We start from the raw sequence: 24,535 nt of genomic DNA on the forward strand, positions 1-24,535 counted from the left end.
GGCACCAGAGATAAATTCCTTGTGTGTCTGATCACAGTTAGCCAATAAACTACTCTACTCTACTCAACTTTTGCTCCTACTCTACTCTTAAAAAATCTGTTTAATATAATATTTATTATATTATAAAGATTTATATAAATTTACTGATTATTCAGTATTAGGTTTACATCCTGATACAGTTCATGTTCTATTGATGCTTGAATTTTAAAAGTTCTAGTTAATTCAAGCAGTGCCATTCTGAAATGCTAAATGAATTATTAGTATCCTTTAGTTTAGTTCCCTTATTCTCTTTAAGTTTAATTCTACATATCAAGTAAGTAAGGGCACAGCATCCACCAGCACTGTTCCCTCTAAGGTGCACGCCTGTGCGGCCGCGCACATTGCAAGAAAACCCCGCGCAGCAGTTTTTATCTGCCGCGCAGAGATTTCTTAAGGAAACGTGTGGAAGTCCTTTGCAGGCGGCTACAACTGAATCCGGCAGTGCTGTTGCCTGTTGGAGGAGGAGGAGGCGAACTAGCCTGCCACCACCGCCCACCGCCAGCCCCGCCGCTCTTCCCGCTCCCTTCTCAGCCCCACAGTCCAGCGGTCGCAGCAGAAGCAGCCCCGGGTCTCCGCTGCCGCTCCCCGCATTTTCTGGACGGGGTCTCGCAGGAAGGAATCCCCTCTCCAAGGGATCCCCGTCCAGAAAATGCGGGGAGTGGCAGTGGAGACCCGGGGCTGCTTCTGCTGCGACCGCTGGACTGTGGGGCTGGGAAGGGGGCGGGAAGAGCGGCGGGGCTGGCGGTGGCCGGTGGTGGCAGGCTGGTTCGCCTCCTCCTCCTCCAACAGCACTGCCGGATTTCTGCCCAATGCTGCGTGGGCGCCAGCGGGAGCTTTGGCGGCTTCACCTCAGCCGCAGCGCTGGGCAGCAAATGTGTTGGTGCTGTTGGAGGAGGAGGAGGAGGAGGAAGCAGCAATAGCACCTGAGGACAGGACAAGAACCAATGGAAACTTATCAGGAGACTCAAGCTGGAAATAAGGAGAAATCTGACAGTAAGAACAATTAAAATCAATGGAATCTTAATTCATTTGCTACAGGTTTTCAAAAGACTGGAGGGCCATTTGTCTCAGATGATATAAAGACTCCTGCCTTGGACAAGGGGCTGGACTAGAAGACCTCCAGTATCCCTTCTGATTCTATGATTTTAAAAACCACAAACTTTTTACAGCTCGCTTGCAACTTTACCAAATTTAATTCAGCCATTTCCTTTTGTTATTAAATGGGTATTGCTAGTTCAATGCACATGCACTCCACTTTTAAGATGCTGAAAAAATCCCCATGACCTGCAACAAAATTCATTCTTCTACTCTTATCTTGCCCTAATTTCTGATAGGTTCCTGAAATATAGATCTATAAAATTTAGTGAAAATATTTCTATCTATTTTAATACAGACTCATAAAACAGATTGGGACAAATGACATTAGTGCTCTGGGATAATAGCAGGTTTACTCTCTTTGGATTTTCAGATAAAAGGTATCTTTTGTGCTAAGTTCTAACAATGTAGTTCTCTAATGTAACTATGAAACAGTCCAAATATATAATTCCCCTCAGGGAGGAATTCTGGGAGTTGAAGTCCACAAGTCTTAAAGCTGTCACGTTTGAAGACCACTGGGTTTTTTTCCCCCCTAAAGGGTTAGGGGTGCAAGGGTCTTGTAACAACAGCTTTAAGACTTGCGTGCTTCAAATGCCAGACTTTCTGAGCCAACATTTTGGTTGCTAAGCAGGACCGTTGTTAAGTGATACTGATATTATATAACACTTTTAATTAAGCGGGTACCTTGAATAAACATAACTTTGAGTTTCAAATAATACTGATTTTGTTGTTGTCTTAGGTGACATCTGTGAAAAAAATTCAGGTGCTCAGGCATGAAAATATGCCGCTCAAACACTATACTTTTCCGCTCACACTGAAAAAAAATTAGAGGGAACATTGTCCACCAGGTGGTCAAAACAGGCAAGATGGTGGTCACATCATTGAGACTGAGGGCCTCCCTTTGCACATAGACCCACACAATCACAGAAACCATATACTACTACTTCACATGAATATTTGTACAGTATTGACATTAAAGTAATAGGCCCTTTTTAATGCAGTTGCAGTATTTCTTCGGAGACCTATCATCAAGAACAATTACACTCACCATGTTATGTTGCATACTTTTTATTCTATTTATGAGTAGAAGAAGAAAGACATATATTTTATTTTTGTTGAAAAATGAGAACAAGAATGGATTGGAGATTCTGAAGAAAGTAAAGGGAGAACAAGGTGTTTCCCCTTGACCCCCATTTAGGCTCCCCAAAATAAAATAGCTATGTATGAGCATAGACTAATGGTTGTTGCTGAGGAATAAAAGAAGGACAGTCCAGCAGTAGACAATAGAAAAGTTAGAGAATGATAAAACAGGAATTCAGAATGCAGCAGGCAACTGTAATGCCACAGAACATTCTATGGCTTCCCCAGGAATGGTAAATTGTGTACTGTGTGCCTTTACCTTGTACAGTGTCTCTCCACTGGCATTGTGGTGGAGTTGCACCACCATATAGGCATGTAGAAAATTTGATGCGATCATATCGGGCACAAAAGGAGTATTTTCGTCTTGGAAGACAATGGCCACAATATCGTTCCCAATGTGGCGCTTGCGTTGGAGCTGAAAAGGAACAAAGAAGATTGCACAAAATGGTAACTCCTCCTTTACAGTTTGGGCAATCCACAAACCAATTCCATCCTATTCCAAATTGAGGGATGTTTATAGCAAGCTCTAGTCTGTCCATAGTCACCTTGTAGAAAATGAATGGCATAAAAATGTAATAAATAAAATAAAATAAAGTTTGTTGATTTACAACTAGAATCTTTCCTCCTGCAAATCATGACATCCCTTGAAATTTCTGTTGCTCAAAAACAATGGTGCCATTCTATTATTTTGGAATAGGAAACAGGAAACCTAAATCTAAACCTAAAATTAAAACCCTAAATCCTAAAATAGGCTTAATGATGTTTAGAAAGAATACTTGCCAAATTCCTACCTACCAAATCTAAGAAATTACAAAAATCACATCTCCACCAGTATACTGCATAGACTGTGGCTTTTTCTAAAGGTTTGTTCAGCCCTGGGCCAGGATTTTGATATCAAATTCTGTAAGACAGAATAAGTACATATTTTGTACCTATGTACATTTTATTTTCTCTTTTTGCATATAAGCAAAGATGCAGGACTGAAAATGACCATAACCCAACTAAACTGGGTAATTTATGAATGATTTCAGAATAACCCATGTAATAGTTTGAATTTAAGACTAGGTCCTGAATCCTGGCTTGTCATTGTCAAATTCCAACTCATGCACAGTTGGAAGTTAGATTTAAGTACAGATTTTTTTTATTCACAATCAACAATGAGCAAAATTACAAAAACATGTAAAACATAATAGACGGCAGGGTCATCCTTGCAATGCCCAATTTTCACTGCTTCTATAGTGTATTTGGCTAGCACCCTGGAATGTTTGGGTCTAAAAAGGAAGCAATTTAACACATCTATTCTGGCAGAATATTAGTGTAAGAGGGCCAAAATATAACACAGAGATCCCTGTAAGTACAATACACACTACATTGTTTCAATTTCTCCAGTCATATGAGGGAGTGCATTCAATTAATGGGGTTTTAGGGTGTCTGTCCTGCAAACACTGAGAAGGGAGTTCATGCTGCCTTCTCATTCTGGGAAATATAAGCAATTAAGATAATTTGAGGTTCTCAAGGAGATTTTGCAGCCTATCTTGTCCTTCTCTGTGAATTTTTATTAGCATCAAATTGACAATATCTAAAGACTGCCCCTTTCCGAATTCTATTCAACATACCTGCTGGGCATCTCCCTCTGTGAAAGGCAACATTGTAGAGACATGGAACATGAGCTCTTTGCCCCGGAAATTTGTGTAGATGGATTCTGTTCCTGTCTGACCTCTTGTAACATCCAGTCCACCTCGGAATCTGAACAGAACAATAGAGGGAAGGCAAAGGGGAAGAGCGCCAAGAGAAGAAGGACAAAAATTAGGGTTTTTAATTTTTTTTAATCAAAGTTGGAGACCTAATTCATGACTGTAATAATTGCATCTACTACTATTGGTCAAAACTTTTAGTCTGATACATATCTCAGGAAACAAAATAGGCCACTAAGGAAACCTATGGCCACATTATTGAAGATTGTTATTTGCTTCATTTCCCTTTCCCTTCTATTTTCAGTATTTTAAAGGAATCAGTTCACCTCCTATTAGCATATTACAGCACCCTTCCATCATTTGGGCTGAGCATGAACCAGAGGGACTATTTTAAGTTAGTAAAGATAAACTAACTCACTTGTAAGTCAGTGTGGTGTAGTGGTTAAGGCACGATGCTAGAAACCAAGATACTGTGAGTATCGGATCTAGTCTCCTGCTTTAGGTACAAGCCACCTGGGTGGGTCACTCTCTGTTAGCCTTAGACCAGGAAAGGGCAAACTATTTCTGAAAACTTTGACAAGAAAACTGCAGGTATTAGTTCAGGCAATTGCCAGAAGCCAACACTGATTTGACGGCACACACAGATGCAAACAGACTCACAAGAAGCCTACAGAAGAATTTATTTCTGAGTAAATATGTGTTTTTCCATCCCATCTGAGCGGACAGGGTGGTACACTGCAGGTGCTTTCCCTTATATATTATCACCTTTTGGGTCCTTCAAACCATGCCTTTTCTGGTGCAGCTCCTGCCCTATGGCACATCCTCCCCATTGAGATCCATCAGGCCCCCATCTTTCTATCATTCTGGAGAGGGCTTAAAACCTGGCTCTTCCACCAGGCATGATCAGAATATGGATACACTAGAGCAGAATAATTGTGGAGCTATGACTTTCTAGTGTTGTTGGTTTTATACTGTTTTATCACTTGTAAGCCACCTAGATTTTTTTAGAAGATAGAGAGTTATAGTTTAAAAAAAAAAAAAAGTAAATGAAAATATATGCTGTTTCTTTGGATGGGCTCATGTGCTAGCCTGAAAACAAAAGAGTCATAGCATGGTTTAATCATTATAGGCAAACCATACCAGGAAGACACTGTGGGAAGCTCCACAAAGATGAGAGCAGGTCTATTCTTAAGCTCTAATAAGTATTCTGAGTCATTTTGTACCTTTCAGGGCTGGTGAGAAATCTTCCCTGTTGGCTTCCACTGTGAGTCATGCCTGACTGAAGACATGTCCATGAATGAGTGGAAGTGATGACTGCTGTGTAGAATGAAAGACTGGTGGGTAGACCGGTCCTTCAAAGCTCTCCAGAGAAGGAGAGAACAGGAGCCCACAAGTGCTCTGAAAGGTAGGTACCTCATAAACAGACCATAAAACAATGGTTTCCTGTGGGTTTGAGTGCCAGGAGCTGAGGAAGACAATATCTTTGCTCTCAGCAACAGTAGAGCCTTTAACAAGGACACTAAATTAGTTGAACTTCACTTTCCAATCATATTTGGAAATGTTCAGTCTAATAATGACTTTATGGATATTAGGGATCTTCAAAATGACTTTGGAACCCGTGACTTTTACTTACTTCTTTCGGTTTAACAAAACCTAAATAGAGACTTAAGAATTTTCAAATAAAATACAATAAGCAAAAGGCAAAAAAATTTTTTTAAGAAAGTTAAATGGATTGGGAGGCTAGGAATATCGGCTATTTTTGCTATTAGATCTGAAAAACAAGTAGATAGTTAAATAATATCTTAGTTATTATAGTTAAATGATATCTTATTATAGTTAAATAATACCTTAAATAATATTATGGACTACTGTGGCCTAGAGGTGGAGCTCTTGCCTCACAATCAGGAGGTTGTGAGTTTGATCCTAGGGTAGAGGTAGATGTAGGGTCTCCTGCTTGGGCAGGGGGTTGGACTATATGACCAGCAAGGTCCCTTCCAACTCTGTTAATCTGTTAATATTCTTGTCGAGGTGGCATAGTGGTTAAATGCAGCACTGCAGGCTACTTCAGCTGACTGCAGTTCTGCAGTTCGGCTGTTCAAATCTCACTGGCTCAGGGTTGACTCAGCCTTCCATCCTTCCTAGGTGGGTAAAATGAGGACCCGGATTGTTGGGGGCAATATGCTGACTCTATAAAACCGCTTAGAGAGGGCTGAAAGCCCTATGAAGCGGTATATAAGTCTAACTGCTATTGCTATTGTTGGAAATGACTAAAACGGAAGTAAACCCATATTAGGAACTGAGGCTTGATGAAGGTTGCAAATGGACACTAGAGGGAAACAAAGGGCCAGGCCAGAAAACAAACAAACAAACAAAAAAAAAAAAACTCCAGTCAAAATTGCTACGTTGGCTACAATCTTTTTCTTATCCTAGAGTTTTTGGATAAGTGGACCAAAGTGTTACCTAAAATCTCAGAATAAATACAAATTTCAATGGATAATTTTTTAAAAGATGAGAAAAAAATTAAAAACTTTCACCAGGTATTGACATTATAAAATTTGAAGGCATGAAAGACAACCAAATTGAGATCACCAAAATGGGAATACAAAGAACAAATCAAGAAAAAGATCTGGACATGGAACAGATGCAACAAGAATCCTGGACAAGGTCTCTTTATGGGATTTATAAAGTGGGTTGGAATGTCTTGAATGCCAAAGACTGATGAAAAATCAAACCCACTGGAATGATTTAAAGCAGGGGTGTCAAACTCATGGCCCGTGGGCTGGATGCATCATGCACTGGCCACGTCCACCCACGATTTAGCGAAGAGGAAAAAAGTCACAATACGTCATGTGACGACGCATGTTGACACCCCTCATTTAAAGGCTAAAATTGTAAAAAGCAAAAAGAAATAATATAAAGTTGGACTGTTTGATCAGGGATAAATTATTTGTTTAATATTTCTGATAACTCCTAATGGACTTTTGCTGAACCATCTGAAAAGATGACATTATATGAACTGCAGATAAATAGTTAGGCTATGGGAATAAGGGTTTTTATTTGTAACTTTAAAAGAGGGTGAAATGTTATCTTAAGCTTGGTGTAACAAAGCTTGGAAGACACTTCCTTATTATTATTGTTGCCTTTTTCTTTTCCGTTTATTCTTTTTTTCTGCACTTCCTGCACTTTTTCCTTCTAGTTTAGTTTGTATTGTTTTTTACTGTGTTTATTAAAAACTTCAATAAAATTATATTTTAAATTATATTTTAAAAAGAAGGCCATCAAGAGCAATACAAGAAAAATAATTTGGTAGTAGGCTTAACATGGAAAGCACTTACCCACGAAAATCCTGCAGCTGGATCCTATCGCCTAGGAGATCTAAAAACTCTAAGAAGCCTAAACTCTCTTCTGTATTACTGAAGACTTCTTCCTCTGTGGTCTGGGAGTAAAAAAGAGAAGAAAAGGAAGAGGGAGGAGACAGTCATTTCTCATTCTTTCTTAAATTATCCTAAAGATCCTTTTGTACAAAGGATATAAGTCTGAAATGGTGTACAGCTGAGGTGCTCAGGTTCAATCACAGTGAGTTATTCGCCTCACTGGGTGATTTTGGACAAGCCTCTTTCCCAGCCTTGTCAACCTCTTTAAAGAATTGTTACCAGAGTAAAATGTATTTGGGGTGAAATATGCATTCCGGTATTTGCTTTTTAAGAAAAAAAGAATATTAAAAATGTTAGTAGAAAAATAAAACTTCTTTTCCTGTTCAATGCTTCATTTTTTCCTTACCTACAGAATGATGGAACATCATTTAGGATGGGCCTAAAGACAAGGCCTAGTACCAAGTACAAAACTGCCTTTTTTCTTGGTTGGCCCAGCCATATCCTTCATGAAGCCTATGAAAAACAACTCTCTGGTTTTGTAATTCAAAACTGCACTGAAATTAAACTTTATGTTAATGTATAGCAGAGCACAATATTTAAATACACAAGAAAAGTGATTTTTATGCTGATTCTAGTGGTTCTTGGCTGAGGGCCCTTCTGGATGCCTCATAAGAACCATGACAGAACAATGAAGAGCAACAGCAGTTTGGTCTGCTCACAGTTAACAAGGGTAGGGTTATAAGTCTTCTTGGAGGAAACCCCCCCCCCCTCTTTTTCATTTGATCAGCTCTTCAAACAATAACAAAGATTTTCCAGACTGAATGTGTATGGCTTGAACATGGAACAGAAAACTCAATATCTACTTTACTTTAGCCTGAAAAACTCTTTCTGTATGGTGGGGGTGGGGGAATAAATATTAAGTTTACAGCAAAGGGAGGAGGTATATCCAGTGTCTTCCTGCATGAAACAGTCTCTACTAATCTATGTTTTACAGTTTTAGAAAAGTGTTAATTTTGTTTAATTTTTTTATTGCTGTTTGAGTACTCATTTTCTATTTGGCACTTTAAAACAAAAGCATAAGGATGAAGATGCTGGCAGAGTTATTGTGCTGTAAGCGGCAAAGCTCTGGAATCAGAAAACTTTCTCAGATCGAAATGTTCTGCAGAATATTTTCCACTTGAAACAAATTTAGCAGTTTCAAAACTATATGGAATTTGATTATCTATTGCCCAACATTGTTTCCATTGTTACACTAAAAGCATTTTTTCTCCGCACCATCAAAGCTTTTAATTTATTTGAATGTACAGTGGATGCATCGTTAAATGGACTAGATTTTGTTTTTTTCACATCAAATAATGTAGTCCAAATACACATGCAGAATATTAAGGTAGAATCAAATTCATTTGCAGAAGAAAAAAATCCTCAAAAGTCCACATCTCTAATAATAGGTATACTACTTTATATTTTCCAAAAGGCAATTGACCTTTTCTTCAAAAAGAGTAATGTGGCCTGAAATGGCTCCAACCTTTGAAGTAACCTTTTTCCACCCAACCTTGCCTATTATTTCTCACTGCTGCTGTTTTTGATGACTGAAGATAAGGCAGAAGTGACTCAGAACAGAGGGCGTAAGATTAACAAGAAATAATTGACTATATACAAGCAGCATAGGGAGGGAGGATGCAATGGAAGGAATTGAAGTTTGTTTCCAGTTTCCCCACATATACATGAGCAACAGGTGTGAGAGTGAAAAGTATTTTTACCTGCCCAAATTTTTGGTAGATGACACCAAACTTGAAGTTATTGCTGATGACATGTTCATCAAATGCAACAATGAGTTGGGAAGCCTAGGAGATGGAGAAAAAGCTTGAATTAGCAGGCAGCTGGTTGGAGAAAAAATATCTATATTTTTTCTACATTCAGAAACATATAGGGGTTACCTTAGGATACAGCACAGGGAAGAAGCGGTCAACATTCACATCTTCACAGAGCAGCTGCAAGGCAAAGTAGGAGGACTTAGCATTCCTAATGTAGGAACCTGACTTCTTAGCCAAGGACAAATGCCATTATGATTAATACGAGTCATAGGAGGCATTGTATTTTCAATAGATTTGCATTTGTAAGGGATTTGTCTTTTAATTTATTCCTTCTCTTGTTCAATTATTAAACTCACATTTATACAATTAAATGTGGGTTTTTGAAATTAAATGTAGGTTTTAAACTTGTAATTGGTTAAACTGTTGCACTATTAAGACTGGATGAAGCATATATACTTGGGAGTTTTACATGCAAGTTAGCTGAAAAGAAACCATTATACTTAGTCCCCCACAAGTCAACCTCTTAATAATTAATGTTAATAATTCTCTTCCATTTATCTTACAAAGGTACCAAAATGAAGAGTTGCCAGGTTGGAGAAGATTGCTGCATTAGGTGAATTAAAGTAAAGGATTCAATGGGCAAAGGAGCCCATTCAACAGAAAAGGAGCCAGCCAAGAAACTATTGAAAGCTTTATATTGAGAAAATTTGATATTTATATCTTAAGCTGTTAGGAATGCCAAGGTCAAAACCAAAAATGTAAATGGCTCCAATATGCAATTGGCAATCAATGAAGATCTCTCAATCTTATGATTGATGTTCCTTCCAGTAATCAGTAGCTTGTCCACAACAATTTACATCAGTTGCAATTTGTAGAAACCTGCTAAGGGCAGCCCCACATAAAGCAGTAGTTGGGACAGGATGTATCTCGAATGTGGTTAGGATTAGTCCATTGCTTATAGCTGTGAAAACTTGCTTCTCCCCACAGCTATCCCCTACCAACCGAATGACAGCTCAAATCTAGGCAGCTTTCCTAGACTGGAAATCTGCTCTTTCTGGATGAGAACAGTGCCATTCCAAACAGATTCCATTTTAAGCTTCAAGTCACACATTCTTCTTACCAGTAGCACCTCAACATTTTTTCAGCTTGTTTTTCTCCATCTAATCTGAATTTAATCAACAGTCTAATTACTCTACTGCTACTCACTGCTTCCTTTGAAATAGATAATGAGGTGTGTGGAGCTGACATTATGACATTCCAAATTTGCCCTCCCACAGCAGTTTCTTGTAGATGATAAACAACATGAAATTGAAATTGAGTCCTCTGGATTTCCATAAATCAGGGATCTGGATGTTGAGCAATATTTCACACAACCTCACCTTTGGGGTGCATCCAAATGATTTGAATTACTGCAAAATATACCAGTTCCAGCACACGGTCCACAAGGACCCATTGGGGTTGGCAATTGCAGCTCTTGAGAATTCCAGGAAAACTAGAAGGATCACATTCATTTCCTCCTAGGGCCGGGATGGCGAACCTATGGCACGCATGCCACAGTTGGCACGCGGAGCCATTTGTCAGAGCACACATATGTGCGTGCTGGTCAGCTGAGTTCACCCTTTTTTAAAGCCATTTTTTGCCCTCCCCAGGCTTCAGAGGCTTTATAGGAGCCTGGGAAGGGTGAAAAGAGCCTCCCCCGCCAGAGGCCCTCCAGAGGCTTCATAAGCTCCCTGAAGCCTCTGGAGCGCAAAAAACAGGCCCTACGGGCAAACCGGAAGTTCAGGAACAGACTGAACTCTGGAGCAGTCAAAAGTCACTTCCGGTTTGCTCGGAGGGTTGTTTTGACTGCTCCGGAGGCTTCACGGAAGCCTCCTGAAGGTAGTTGAACCCTTCAGAGCACTTAAAACGACCCTCTGAGCACTTCCGGTTTGCTCGGAGGGTCATTTTGACTGCTCCAAAGGTTTCAGGGAAGCCTCCTGAAGGTCCCTGAAGCCTTCGGAGTGCTTCCGGGGGGGGCGGGGGAGGCTGTTTTCGCCCTCACCAGGCTCCTATAAAGCCTCTGGAGCCAGGGGAGGGCGAAAAAAGCATGCAAAAAATGGGGGGTTGCGCCTGTAGTGCGTGCATGCGCACTGGGGGGGTGTCGTGCATTGCATTATGGGTGCGGCACGCTCGCACACGACCCGCCAGCGCTCCCCCCACTTATGGCAAGCAAGCCAAAAAAGGTTCACCATCGATGTCCTAGGTTCTGCCATAGGGCATAATCCAAGGCAACCAGACCAGTCTTAGCCTCATAGGAAAAACTCCATTTGAAATGGATCCAAATAATTATGTCAAGAAACATCTGGAACTTTGCTGCCCCTAGCTTTTCAGTTATCTGATCCATGAGTAGATACTTTCTATAATTTCTAAGTTTTTCCAGGTCCAGGAAGGGCTTTTTTAAAAATAAAGTTGATATAACTGAGATCTTCAACTAAAGGGAAAGGCATATATCACCCATGGAAGAATTAACCATCTTCCACAGTCATAAAGCCAGTTCCATACTCAAGCCCTCGCCAATTTCCTTAAATGCACTCAGCTTTCCTGATAAATCCAAGGTGCTACTGAAAGAAGAGGGCCATAAGAACCATATTGACAACTGTGTTCCAAAATTGGCCAGGGTTTTAACAATATTGCTGACAGGTGAGGCAGGAAATTCCTCAAGTACATCCAGGAAATTTCCTGATCCATCAGGGACCTAGATCTAACCAATTCTGTAGATCCTTCATTCCTGTAGAAATTTATAGCTTCTTCTCCTCCTCCAACGTTCCTCTACATTGCTGTTTCTCCACTGTGGATAGATTGTAGAAATATATTGATCTGGATCCATGATCTTGCATGTGGACATATATGAAGGATAGGGGTATAAGGGCAACATATATCTCCACATTTATGCCTGTACATACACATGTAATCCCTGAATAGGTAAAGGTTCTCCACCCAACCTTTGAGAATTGTCATAATAGTTGCTGCAATAATGTAATTGGAGGAGTCACAGTTTTCATGGAACATTTGAAACCTTCACAGCAGAGACTTAAATAGCAAAAGCCCAAGCCAGGCTTTGATAGAAAAAGAGTAAAGCTTGAAACACTTACCTTGGCCATTTGGACAGCATTAGGAAACTCTGTCAGGCAGGAGATGGGGATGAGATCATGCTTGGTAGACGTTCGAGCTCTGTTTGAGCAACAAGAAAAAACAGAATAAATTAATGAGCAACCAAGCAATCATCCCTGATGGGTTACAGCCACTTTTCTCCCACCACAATTTAATTTGCTGGAGAGAAAGACGTACAGTGGCAAATTCTGCTACGTGTAAACACCAAGGAGACTTGTGCACATTTCTTATATCGGCAGTAATGAACCTAACTGAACAAGTCGCTGTAAAAAGTCTAAAAAACAAACTGGGACAAGGACCGGCAATTGCCAATTTAAAACAAGCTTTAGAAAACCAACAAATGGAAGGAGAACTTACTGAAAAGGCTAACTAGCCCTGTGATATCATGAGGGTGGTGGCATCAAAGGGCAATTTTACCTCAGCAACAGATGAAGATTGTCTTGCCCTTCAACCTGTTCATACTTCACAGAAAGAACCAAGTAGCCCAAAGCTGAATCATTGGCATAAAAATTCTGATGCTCCTAAAACAAAGACATCAAAATGATTGTCTTATCTTACAATGCTTGACAATGAGCAAATAAATGAACAGGCTCTGTCTCTCCTACAAATGTTGACTAACCCACCTCATATAACCCAGGCATCAGGCTACAAACTTTGGAGACTGGGAGTTCTAATCCTGCCTTAGGCACAAGGCTAGCTGGGCCATCTTGGGCCAGTCACTCTCTCTCAGTCCTAGGAAGCAGGCAAGGGCAAACCACTTGCCAGGAAAGCTGCAAGTAACCAGCAAGTAACCAGGAATCAAGACTGACTTGAAGGCACTCCTTCTTTCCCCCCACTCTGAAATAACAAGACAGTTGCAGTAATAGGTCCAAGTACTATGCTGCTGTGACATAGGCACTTTTTCAAGGGGACAGTCACAGCATATTGTAGGATTTGCCAAGTGGCCATCAATGGTTCTTTCAAGGACTTATAGAGCCGTGACATTTTTTACAATAGTTTTGAATTTTCTGTGTTTCCCACTTTTTCAGAACTGGATATTCCTAAAATGGAGTGGATATTCTGTCAGGAAAGGCACATTTCCTACACATATGCACATTTATTGGAGAAATATTGAAAGAACAAGACTGCTCTGCTATTAGTAATATTTCTAAAACATTATGTTTTTAAGCACAGGAATGGAAACTTTCAGTTTTGCTGTTTAAATTGAACTAGCTATTTTTTGCTAATTAATCTATGTTATATCATTTTAGTAGTCTTTTTTGTTTTATTTAGTACTGTAAGCTAAGTAACTCATTATGCAAATGCCTTTAACAAACAATGATAATGTATATATTATCTTCTTTCAGTAGCACCTTGGATTTATCAGAAAATCTATTCTTGATTTACAGGGTATGTGTTGTTTGTTTGAATTTGAATTCATTTTTTCTAGCATAGTGCAAGACTTTCAAGCAATAGAAATAAAGTTGTGGAACTGTGCTGTTGATTACATAATTTCCCAAGCCTTTTTTTATTTTTTATTATGAAGTTGATTAATTTTGAAGTTATATTATACTGATAATATTGCGTTCTCTATATGTTTTTTTCTCTACTCTAGCCAAGTGGAGTACTATATTATAATAAAATTAAAAATTGAGTTGACGTAGTAAATTTCAAGTTTGAATCTTCAATAAAAATACTTGAAAAGTAATATTTTTAACATTGATGTATAGTGTTTTGCTTTCTTAACCAAGTTGTATCCACTGATTTATACTGCAAATTATTACAAAGAAAAGACCTATAATATAAAGATTTGGACTATGTTAAATAATATAAACTGTTACCTTTCCCAGGAAGTGTTTGCGGTACAGCTTTGCTGTTGGATCGCACTCCAACCTCACTTTGCCACTGCAAGGAGAAGGCAAATCTTGCAATTCAGGGCCTGATACAGGAAGGCTGTGAGAGGTCCCTTCAATCCAGTAACCTCCAAACTGTGGTAAGATGATTAGAGGGTATGGCCAGCCCCTCTGTAATACCTTTTAAGATAGAAGACAGGGAATCTGCACTTGCATTTGAAATTAATCAAATTCCATAGCTATACACATCGGAACACTTTAAAATTTTTTATATTTTATTCAATTTTCAATTTTCACATTCCATTTGCAATCATTTATACACAGGGTATTTACTATAAGAAAAGAAGAAAAAAAAAAAGGAAAAAAGGAATAAAACGAACAGATAAAAAGGAAACACAACTCATCATTCCCAACCCCACCTAACCCTTGCATCCTCCATACACCCCATCTACCCCCTCCAACTTTCCTTTCTCCCTCTAACACTCCCCTCCTACTTCCCTTTCCCCTCAAACCTTCCTTCTCCCCTTACTCCCCAGACACCCTCCTTACATACTCCTTACATTCCCCTTACTCCTTCCTTACTCCTCCCTCTTCCTTCCCTCTACCTCCCTCCTTGGTGTATGCCTTTATTCGAGTGTTGTTTGATCTAATAAATGTAAAATGAACCAAGGAAAAAAAAAAGATAATAATAATAATAATAAAAAAAAGGAACCACCGTATATAAATACATTCTTGTTCTTATTAAGATTATGTTAACCCCCCCCCCACCCCACCCCCCACAATCCCCATCCCTAATCCTCCCGGCTTCCCAGGGCCCACACCTGGCACTACCTTCTATCTAAAATATCTTGTATACATATGGATTAAAAAATAAAAGTAATATATAAAAAGGAAAAAAAAAGAAACCACTCTTTGTGTTGATCTCAGCCCCCCATCTTTATCTATGCTTAAATAGTATAAATCATTCTATCTATATTTTATTCTCGTCTCTTACTTCTTTGCTATTTACCCCGATCTTCTGTAGACTCTCCCGTTCCCTTCCTAAACCTCATGATCCCTTCCAATAAGATTTAAGCAGCATAGTTCCTGCCATATATTCAAATATAACTTTACAGACAAGTAATCAAACTTTCCCTTCTAGTAAAATTTAAACAACGTGAATGATCTTTCTTTACCCCTTTTTCAAACCGTAATTCAAAATAATCTAACCAGATTTCCCCTTCTTAGTAAAGTTAAGCAACATAGATCAGATATTACTTTACACAGGAATCAATTTCTATCTTAAGATAATTCCAACCGACTTCCCCTTCTAGTAGAATTTAAATAACTTAGTTCATTCCACATGCATTTTACTCTCATCCCCCACTTGTCTGATATTTACCACTATCAAATTTATGCTAACATTTGTTTAAAATATAGCTCAGAGCGATTTGTAGCATGAATCATTCCACATATTCCAGTAATACTTTCAACAAGAGTCAGTTAACCTTCTATTTTAAGGTAGTCGCTTCTAACAAAGTTTAAACAACATAAATCATTCCGCATTCTTTTTACAGTTATCTTAAGATAATCCCAAGCGGCTTCCTGTTCTAATAAGCTTTAAACAACGTAAATTTTGCCCTCTTCCCTTGCTTGTCTGGTATTTACCACAAATAACATAATTCATTCCACATACATTTTACCCTCATCTCTTGCTTGTCTAATATTTACCACTATCAAATTTATACTAGCGTTTATTTAAAAAGTAACTATAACAACCAACTTTCCCTTCAAATAAAAGTTAAATAGCATGGATCATTTTCAAATAATACTTTCAGCAAGAGTCAGTTAACCTTCTATTTTAAAATAGTCCCATCTAACAAAGTTTAAACAACATAAATCATTCCGCATTCTTTTAACCACTATCAAATTTGTGCTAACGTTACTTTAGAATCTAGCTCAAAGTAGTTTCATCCAGCTTTCCCTTCTGATAAAAATTAGTCCACTTTTTCTACCGGAGAGAGGTCTCAAACCCCCATTCAGTCCTCAACTTTAGGAAGTCTTTTGAAGTATCTAAATTCTCGATCTGCGTTCTTCTGCTTCTCCGAGAGAGGAGGGGCTACCCCCTCCATCTTGCAGCCGCATAGCCAGCCGTTTGCTTTCTCCTTCCGCTTGTCTCTCCTCTCTTCCGAGCGCGTCAGGAAGTCCCGCCTTCAGAATCCTACAATAGAAATCTTGAGCCTCCGAAATAGAGTTAAGACGAAATCTTTGATTCTCAAATGTAACCGTGATGCCGGCAGGGGCCTCCCATCTGTATCGAATCTGTTGACTCCTAAGCTCTTTAGTTAAAAAGGCGTAGTCCCTTCTTGCTCTCAATATCTGGAAAGGAATCTCTTTGAAGACAATCAGGTCCTGGTCATCAATTCGGAGCCTATTATTATAAAAATTTTGCACAATCGCGTTTCTAGATTCTTTTGTAGAGAAATATATAATTATGTCCCTCGGGAGCTGTCGCTGTTCCGCTATCAATGAGTTCTGGCGATAGATTTTCCGAATCTGCCAATCAAAGTTAAGTCCCGGGCTTCCCAGCGCGTGGCTGAAGGCTTCAGCAAAGGTCTGTTTTAAATTCTCTTGCTTCTTTTCACGGAATCCTCTGACTCTAATTGCAAATGCCTTCCTATTAAAATTTAGTATCATAAGCTGTTCTTCGTTATTTCTAATTTTTTCTTGTAAAATTTGAATATTAGTAGTCAAATTAAAATTAGCCTTCTCCAGACTTTCCAATTTGTTTTCTATTTCAGCAGAGTAATCTGACAGGGCAGACACAGCTGCAAAAGTATTCGCCTTCATTTGATTAACTTTAGATTGTAAATCATCAAATAATTCCAATACAAATTCCCTGATTTCTTTCTTAAAAGCGTTAAGCATTTTAAGAAGATATTCCTGTGTTAAAAGTTCCTCAACAGAAGACATAGGAGACAAAGGCTGTGTTTCCAATGAAAATTCTTTAAATTCTTTTGTAGCAAGACGCTTCTTTGATTTGGATGGCATAATAAATAAGCAAGTAAGCAGAGCTTCGCTCCCCTCTATTTCCAAAAAAGAAAAATTTATTTTCTTAAGGAGCAGTCTGCAGGAAGATAACACCGGCTAAGTATATCAATCATCCACGGAGAGAAATCGCCATTTTGAGGTCTAATTAGACAAAGAAGTCTCTAAGACGAATGGTGCTGGTATTTACGATAGTACTAAAAACATAAATCTCACAGGGGTGGGACCCGCCCGTATCAATTCTAGCTTGAAAAAAAAAACTTTGTCTTGTCCTGGGGGGGGGCTAGCCTGTCTGGGGCTGCCAAAAAAAAGGCAGCTGAGAAGAAATGGCTGGAGATAAGAGCTCCGCTTCGGCCGGAACTAATCTCTTTCCACAGCCAAAAAAGAAAAAAGGCTGTGGTTTACGATTAGATCCTAACCTACGGGGCTATTCTCCCTGCCCCTTTCTTAGCCAGAAAGGGGTGCTATCTATGATCTTATTTAGATATACAGACCAGATCTCTGAGGAGCTCGGTGGAGCCCTCCTCGGCAACAGGCCACGCCCCCCGGAAGCCCACATCGGAACACTTTAAATCACCCCTCCTCACTCCACTTCTTCCAGATGAATTGGATTACAACTTTTATTAAGCATATCTCAGCATCCTCCTTCTACTTCAGAGCTCAAGGAGTTCATCCTCCTGAAATAGCTATGGATTAATCTCAAAAAAAGGAACTAGATCTGGAGACCAAAAATCCTATCAAAGAACTCAAATGTGCAATCACCCAAAGTGGTACTTGATCCTTCTTTAGCTGACAAACCTGAGCCAGACTTAGCTTTGTTCAATTAAAACATATGAACTGAATCCATCATTGACTCACCTCATGGATGCTGGGGTATGGGATGTATTCCTCTTCTCTCTAAAAACACATAGAGGCCATTAATAAATACATAGGAGTGTTGAAAAGAAATCTGACCAAATTTGTTTCCAAGCAGAGAGTAAAGAATACAGACAGTTGCTTGAACCAGAAGTAAAGTTTATTTCTGAGAGCACAATGTACAGAATCAATTGTCAGAAATGGCTGCGTTTGAGTCTTTTCTAAGAGCCTTTTATATAGAGAATTCTTAACCTTGGTTCCTCAAAAGCATGCACAAACACACCCTTTAAGAATCCCACCAAAATAGGCTTAGCCAGCACTCCGAGAAAAAGCACTTTTGCATTTAGACACCCTGCTGGCTGGCAGTTTCTGTAGCATTTTGTAGAATCACAGAGTTGGAAAGGACCGTGTAGCTCTTCCAGTCTAACCCCCTGACCAAGACAGAAGTGCTCATACCTTCTCAGACAAATAGTAGTCTTTTCTTGAGAAACTCCAAGAAATGGAGCATCCCCAGCTCTGGGAGGAAAGCTGTTCCATTGCTAAATAGTTCTGTCTGGAAATTCTTCCTTATTTCCAGGTTGGATCCCCTTCTGATGAGTTTCCACACATTGCTTCTTGTTCTACTTTAAGGTGCTATGAAGAATAAATCAATGCCCTTTCCCAATACCCTTCAAGTATTGGAAGATTACTATCATGTCTCCCATCAATCTTTTCTTCATTAAGCTAAAAATACTTAGTTCCTTTAGGTGTTCTTCATAGGTTTTAGCTTCTAGACCCATCATTGTATTTGTTGCTATTGTCTGAAACATCACATGACTGCACTAATTTATGACAGCAATCCTGGCACATCCTGTTGCAGTTGTTTACTAAGGATCATGGATCATCAAGCAAGTACTTGCCCCCGCCTGGGTTTGATCTTTCCCAGCCCAGAGCCTCCGGTAAAGGACTGCTTCCAACTCCCCCAACTGCCAATTTCCCCTCCCAATCTCTATCCTGCACCATGCTGGTTCAGGCTGGTTTGTCTGAACTGGTAGTAAAAAATGCTTTAAAAAGTAAAAAAAAATAATCCGATGATCAGCTGTGTGACAATCAGCTGTGCTACACAATCGTGGGAACTTGTTTTTACTTTTTTAAAGCATTTTTACTACCTATTTGCCAGAACTGGTAGTAAAAAAAATGCTTTAAAAATCAGCTGCGTCTGATTGTCTCTGAGGTTCCTGCTTGTTGCAGGTGCCATTTTGTGTGAAGTCCAGCTGCTTTTACATTGTGACATTGATTTGGCCATGCCTGCCCACCCAGTCACATGACCACCAAGCCACGCCTACTCAGTCACATGACCACCAAGCTAGGCCCACCCAATCATATGACCACCAAACCGTACCCACCAAGCCACACCCATAGAACCGGTAGGGAACATTTTTGAATTTCACCACTGGCTTAGACTGCTTGTTATATTGGGGTACCCCAACCTACCCCAGCATGAATTCATTCACCCAGCTCCTTTGGCTCTCAGTTTTCTTCATTGACCTTTCAGCTTTTGTCCTCAGCCACTATTTCACTACTTTTTGGACTCAGCTTCTCTGGTGAACATTTCCTATCTGTGACTCCCTGGGTCTTCAGAAAGCTGCTCTGCCTTTGTAAACCTGGCTATCTTGTCAAAGACTTTCCAAAGACAGTACAACTGTATGAACAGCCAAAATGGGTCATTTTAATCAGCACTGTATAAACTCTGAATGAATGGTTGTAAGTCAAAAATTACTTATATAGTTTTTTTAGCAACAATGGTTTGGGTGCTTTTTTCCAGGATGGTTTTTTAAAAATTTCCTGAAATAGTCTGTGGTGGGATTTTGTGATGGTGTCCTATTTAAATACTAAACAGATCTGTCTGCTGGATGTTGCCATCTGCTGTTGTGGCAGAAATGCCAGAGTTATAATATTACAAATGTTTCTAGATCAAGCTTAGGAATGAATTCTGTAACCCACTCTTTATAACGTTGTCTGTGCCTCTAATTCAGAAACTTCCAGTTTGTATTCAACTTTCAACTCTACATGGTAGAACAGATCACGAAACTGACTCCACAGGAAAATTAAACACTACACTTTATGGAGATCAGCTGTAGTAATAAAATCTTGCAAGCCTGCCTATGTTTTTCCTCCCCTCCTCCTCCTCCTATTCCAGTAAATGAGGAAAGAATAAATCTTAGTTTTTTTTTTCTAATACCCTTCTCCCACTTCCAACATTACATGCTTCAATACCCATTGTTGCCTTAACAACTTTTCCAAGGTCATCTCCATGGCTTCCTACAAGAACTCGAGCTAAGCTGGTCATTGAAAGACTTGCAAGACATGAAGACTATTGAAGTGTCTGCCGGTTTATTTCTAGTTAATGAGAGAGGCTGATTACCACTTTAAAAGCCTGTAAGGTGCTTCTTGCTGAGTTCAGGCAATTGACCTGTTTGATAGATTTTGTAAAGATTATGTTTTAGTGAGTAACAGAATCTTGACTAATGTCAGAAGCTAAAGAAAACTTGCCAGGGGAATCTTGAAGAACCAGACATGATTGAATCAAAGAAAAAAAATCAGAGGGATATTTTATGGCATGCATAAAGAAACATTCAACTAAAGTAGTGCAATTGCTAGATTGGCACACAATTATACTTACAATCACAAGAGAACAAGAAATAGGTGCAAAGAGTGACTTTTCCTTTTCATCTTGCCATTCCTTTTAATCTTGCTCTTCCAGAGTTATTTGGAAGTACTCCTGAATTAAGGCCCCTTATATGATAGTACTGGTTTATTTATTGTGAACTTTGAAGTTGTATTATTCTAGTCATGCTGACTGGGAATTCTTGGCTCTGCAGTCTCAGTACAATTAGAAGGTGCCAGTTTTGGAAGATTAGTCTGCTTTGGAACACTTCATTTATTTATTTGTTTGTTTTTAATTAATTAATATTCCACCTTTATTATTTTTAGAAATAATTCAAGTTGGTGAATGGCCCCAATATTGTTTCTTCCTCCTATTTTTCCCACAGCAATCCTCTCAGGTGGGTTGGGCTAAGAGAGTGATTTAGGCATGAAAGCCACCCACTGACTCTCATGCCTAAAGTGGGAATACCTTTGGATTCCAGCCTAGTGCCTTAATACCTCCCAACGGCCGATAAGATCTCACAGGATGGGCCTTCTCCCGGTGCCGTCGACCGGACAATGCCGGCTGGCGACTCCTTGGGGGAGGGCCTTCTCTGTAGCTGCTCCAGCCCTGTGGAATGATCTACCCCCAGAGATCCGGACCCTTCCCACTCTCTCAGCCTTCTGAAAGGCCACAAAGACCTGGCTATTCCGGCAGGCCTGGGGCTGTTAACCTCATAAATGAGGTCCAGCCCCACCTAGTTTGAGTGTATGATGTGTTGCTTTTTAATCTGTTTTCCTCTTCCCTTATTTTAACTTTTTATCTTTTTAGTTCTGTATCTTGTAAGCCGCCCGGAGTCCTTCGGGATTGGGCGGCATATAAATTCATTAAATTTACAATTTTACAATTTAATCACTAGACCAAAATAGTCTATTTTTCTGAACACTGAAATATACACAAACAATGTGTATATTGCTCTGTTTTCTGCCTTCCCCTTAGAGGCAAGAATTTCCAGCTAGCATGACTAGAGTAATATAACTTTGAAGTCTATAATAAGCCAATACTACGGTATAAAGGGTATTGATTTATATTAATATTAATTTTTCTTTATTGCTATAATTATTTCTATTTCTTTTATTTCTCTTCTTCCCTCACCTGGACTATGGCTATCTCCAATTTGCCTCTAATCAGTACTCACAGTGATACCCACAGATATTGGACTTTCTCTGACAGCACTACTAAATTTTAGTGCTACAATTTTGAAAAGTCATGGTATACGTTCTCTCATATTAAGGGATGGGATTTTCATTAAAAGCATAATGCAAGCCATAGCTAAGGTTTGAGTTAAGGAAGAAAATAAAAAACAGAGAAAACTCAAATTGGGCACAGGCCCAAATATGTGAGTCTGTTCCCAGACTATACAACCCATTGTGACTTCTGCCTCTCTCCCCCCCCTCCGCCAAAAAAAAACCAGTAAGCCTTGCTCCCATTCCTCTAAGGGTATCCATTCCCTGCACCAGCAATTCTAACTCCACAGTTGTACAGAAACAGAAGACTGCTGTTCATTCCATGATGGAGAAAGAGAGGATTCCACTCAATTGGGAGTGAAGCCTATTTCAAGTCCTTAAGAACAGACACCACCACACCACACTGCCGCCCCCCAAAATCTCACCTGCAAAGCATCCTGCTGAGTTGTTTATTGACTAAAATTCTGCTGAAATACTATGGTGCAACTTGTCCTGTCATAGAATAATGTGCAGCCCTTTCCTGGGGGTTTATCATTCCTAATTCAAAAAATGCAATGAACAATGGAAACTGACCTTGAGTGTGGCTGGAAGTGAACATCTTTGCTCATCCAAACGACTTCTCTAGACAGACAGATAGGGAGACAAGGAAGGCCAGAAGAGAGGCAGGAAAGAAGAACGAAGGAATCAATCAATCTCTGGTTTATTTTCCCTCTGCCTTAGAGAGGGAAAGCTGTTGAAAGTCGATTTGGCCTTCAAATAACATTCTGGGGCAAGGATAACAACTAAGCACAATTTAATTTACATATAATGATATTAAACACAGTTAATATAATCGTTTGCCACATATTGAATACCTCTTCCATTCTATCATATTAAATATTATGGTTTGGTGGCAAATTTTGGAGGGGCTCTAGAAGCTGTAGCTGACAACAGCAAATCACTGCTCTTTTCAGGACCAAGAGCCTCATTACCAAACCATTTTACATTTCAGGAGCAAAGAGTAAGATCCCCAAAGTTCATTATAGGCAACATATTTAGAGAATATGCTTTTGTTATGCTGCTATGCTTAATCATTCACTCTAGAATAATCACCTTTTTTCAAAAGAGGAGACTTTTGTCATTCAAACATACATGCAAACATGTATTTCCTTATAGGTAACAGTCAGATTACAGAACAAATATGATATTCAGAAATGCTAAGACATTTGAGAAAAATATTATTGGCCTAAAATCCTGGGAAGAAGAGACAGAAGGGATCAGCTGTGATAAACCAGGAGAGTTTTTTTTTTAACTAACAAAACTATTTCTATATGGTTTCTTGCTCACCCAAGTGAGGGAATCAATCCATCCCCAAACCTAATCACTACTGCCTGTAATGCAATTAACCAAAGGTTATTTTTCCCCTCACTGGTTGCTTCAGTTTAAACCACATAGGCACTCATCAGAGTAGTAATTCAGTGAAACTAACTGCTCCCATCCACTTTCTTCTGAGAGCTTCAAATGGAAAAATAAATTCCATTCATCAAATTACCAAATGTTTACTCTAGGTAACACATCCACAGTGTGTTAGACTCAAACTATATGTTACACAATCTGCCCTGGAAAGTAAGTTAGTTCTTTTTATAATTCATTCCACGAATCTCAATTGAGTTTATCAGTAGAGTGATTTCAGTTTAAATTCCAATACACAAGAAAGCGTGAACACAGATGTGCAAGAGAAGTGACTCAAAAAGCATTTCACCCTGGAGTCAGATAATTACCAGGCCCAAATGAAAACAGAGATGTAGCTCACAGGCAGAGGAAGAGAACTGAGGTATCACTAAGGGAAAGCACAGCTCTTGGAGCTACATGACTTCCAGAAGCACAGCAGAAAGAAAGCATCCATTTCTAACAAACAGACACAGCAGAGAGGTAAAAACATTTTCGTAAATTACAAGGAGAATCTCACAGGAGCCAGATGAACCAATAGAAATATCATGGCAGGAACAGGCAGGGTGAAATTTAAGGGCATCGAAGGAAGATGAGTCACCAGAAGCCAGCTACGTGGAGAGGGTTAACAGCTTACACAGCTACAGACAGGGCAGAGACCTTTGAGGTAATTATTGCATTTGGGTAATGTTCAGGTGGCAAGACAATTCCACAGCAGAATCAGCTTGTTATCAGAGGTTCAAAATTTGATCATGAAACAAAAACATACCTGCATTTTTTCAATCATTTCAAATAAGTCGACTACCTGTATGGAATCACATAAAATAAGAAATCAATTTGCAGACCCCAGATTTTAGGTCATTATTACTGTTTCGTTAGATAGTGTTTTCAATACTGCACAGTGCTTTTTTAAAAATGAAAATACAAAATACAGAGTGCTTCCTGATAGCTGCTGTCTCAGAAGAGAAAAAACATATTGTATAAGCTCTAATTATCTGGAAACCAGGCCACTTTGGAAAAGTGTCATGTCTTACACCTTTTAGTGAGCTGCTCATTACTATTGTATTCCTTACTCAGATATTCTTTTTTGTCTGAAAAGAACCAAATATTTTGCCATTTAAAGGACAACCTTTAAATTTTAAACCTTAAAAAAAACATACTGTAATTGGAAGAGACCCTGGAAAGTTCAAGTACCTGCTGAAAACAGGACAGCA

The 24,535-nt window shown here is 39.3% G+C and overlaps 1 protein-coding gene across 1 annotated transcript in view; it reads right to left on the reverse strand.

Moving 5' to 3' along the window:
- LOC116506307 (rap1 GTPase-activating protein 1-like) overlaps positions 1–24,114 on the reverse strand; it is a 48,757-nt gene extending 24,643 nt beyond the window's left edge. Inside the window, exons 1-11 of the mRNA XM_032213982.1 lie at positions 24,091–24,114; positions 22,467–22,514; positions 18,024–18,062; positions 14,127–14,318; positions 12,724–12,827; positions 12,288–12,366; positions 9,280–9,333; positions 9,103–9,186; positions 7,304–7,404; positions 3,891–4,020; positions 2,534–2,689 (exon numbers count right to left, since the gene is read on the reverse strand). Of these exons, the coding sequence (XP_032069873.1) occupies positions 2,534–2,689; positions 3,891–4,020; positions 7,304–7,404; positions 9,103–9,186; positions 9,280–9,333; positions 12,288–12,366; positions 12,724–12,827; positions 14,127–14,318; positions 18,024–18,062; positions 22,467–22,514; positions 24,091–24,108 (1,005 nt within the window). The 5' untranslated portion in view covers positions 24,109–24,114. The remainder of the gene's footprint in view (positions 1–2,533; positions 2,690–3,890; positions 4,021–7,303; positions 7,405–9,102; positions 9,187–9,279; positions 9,334–12,287; positions 12,367–12,723; positions 12,828–14,126; positions 14,319–18,023; positions 18,063–22,466; positions 22,515–24,090) is intronic.
- Positions 24,115–24,535: the final 421 nt, after the last annotated feature.

This window comes from Thamnophis elegans, chromosome 3 (assembly GCF_009769535.1).
Source record: "Thamnophis elegans isolate rThaEle1 chromosome 3, rThaEle1.pri, whole genome shotgun sequence".
NCBI classification, from domain to species: domain Eukaryota; kingdom Metazoa; phylum Chordata; class Lepidosauria; order Squamata; family Colubridae; genus Thamnophis; species Thamnophis elegans.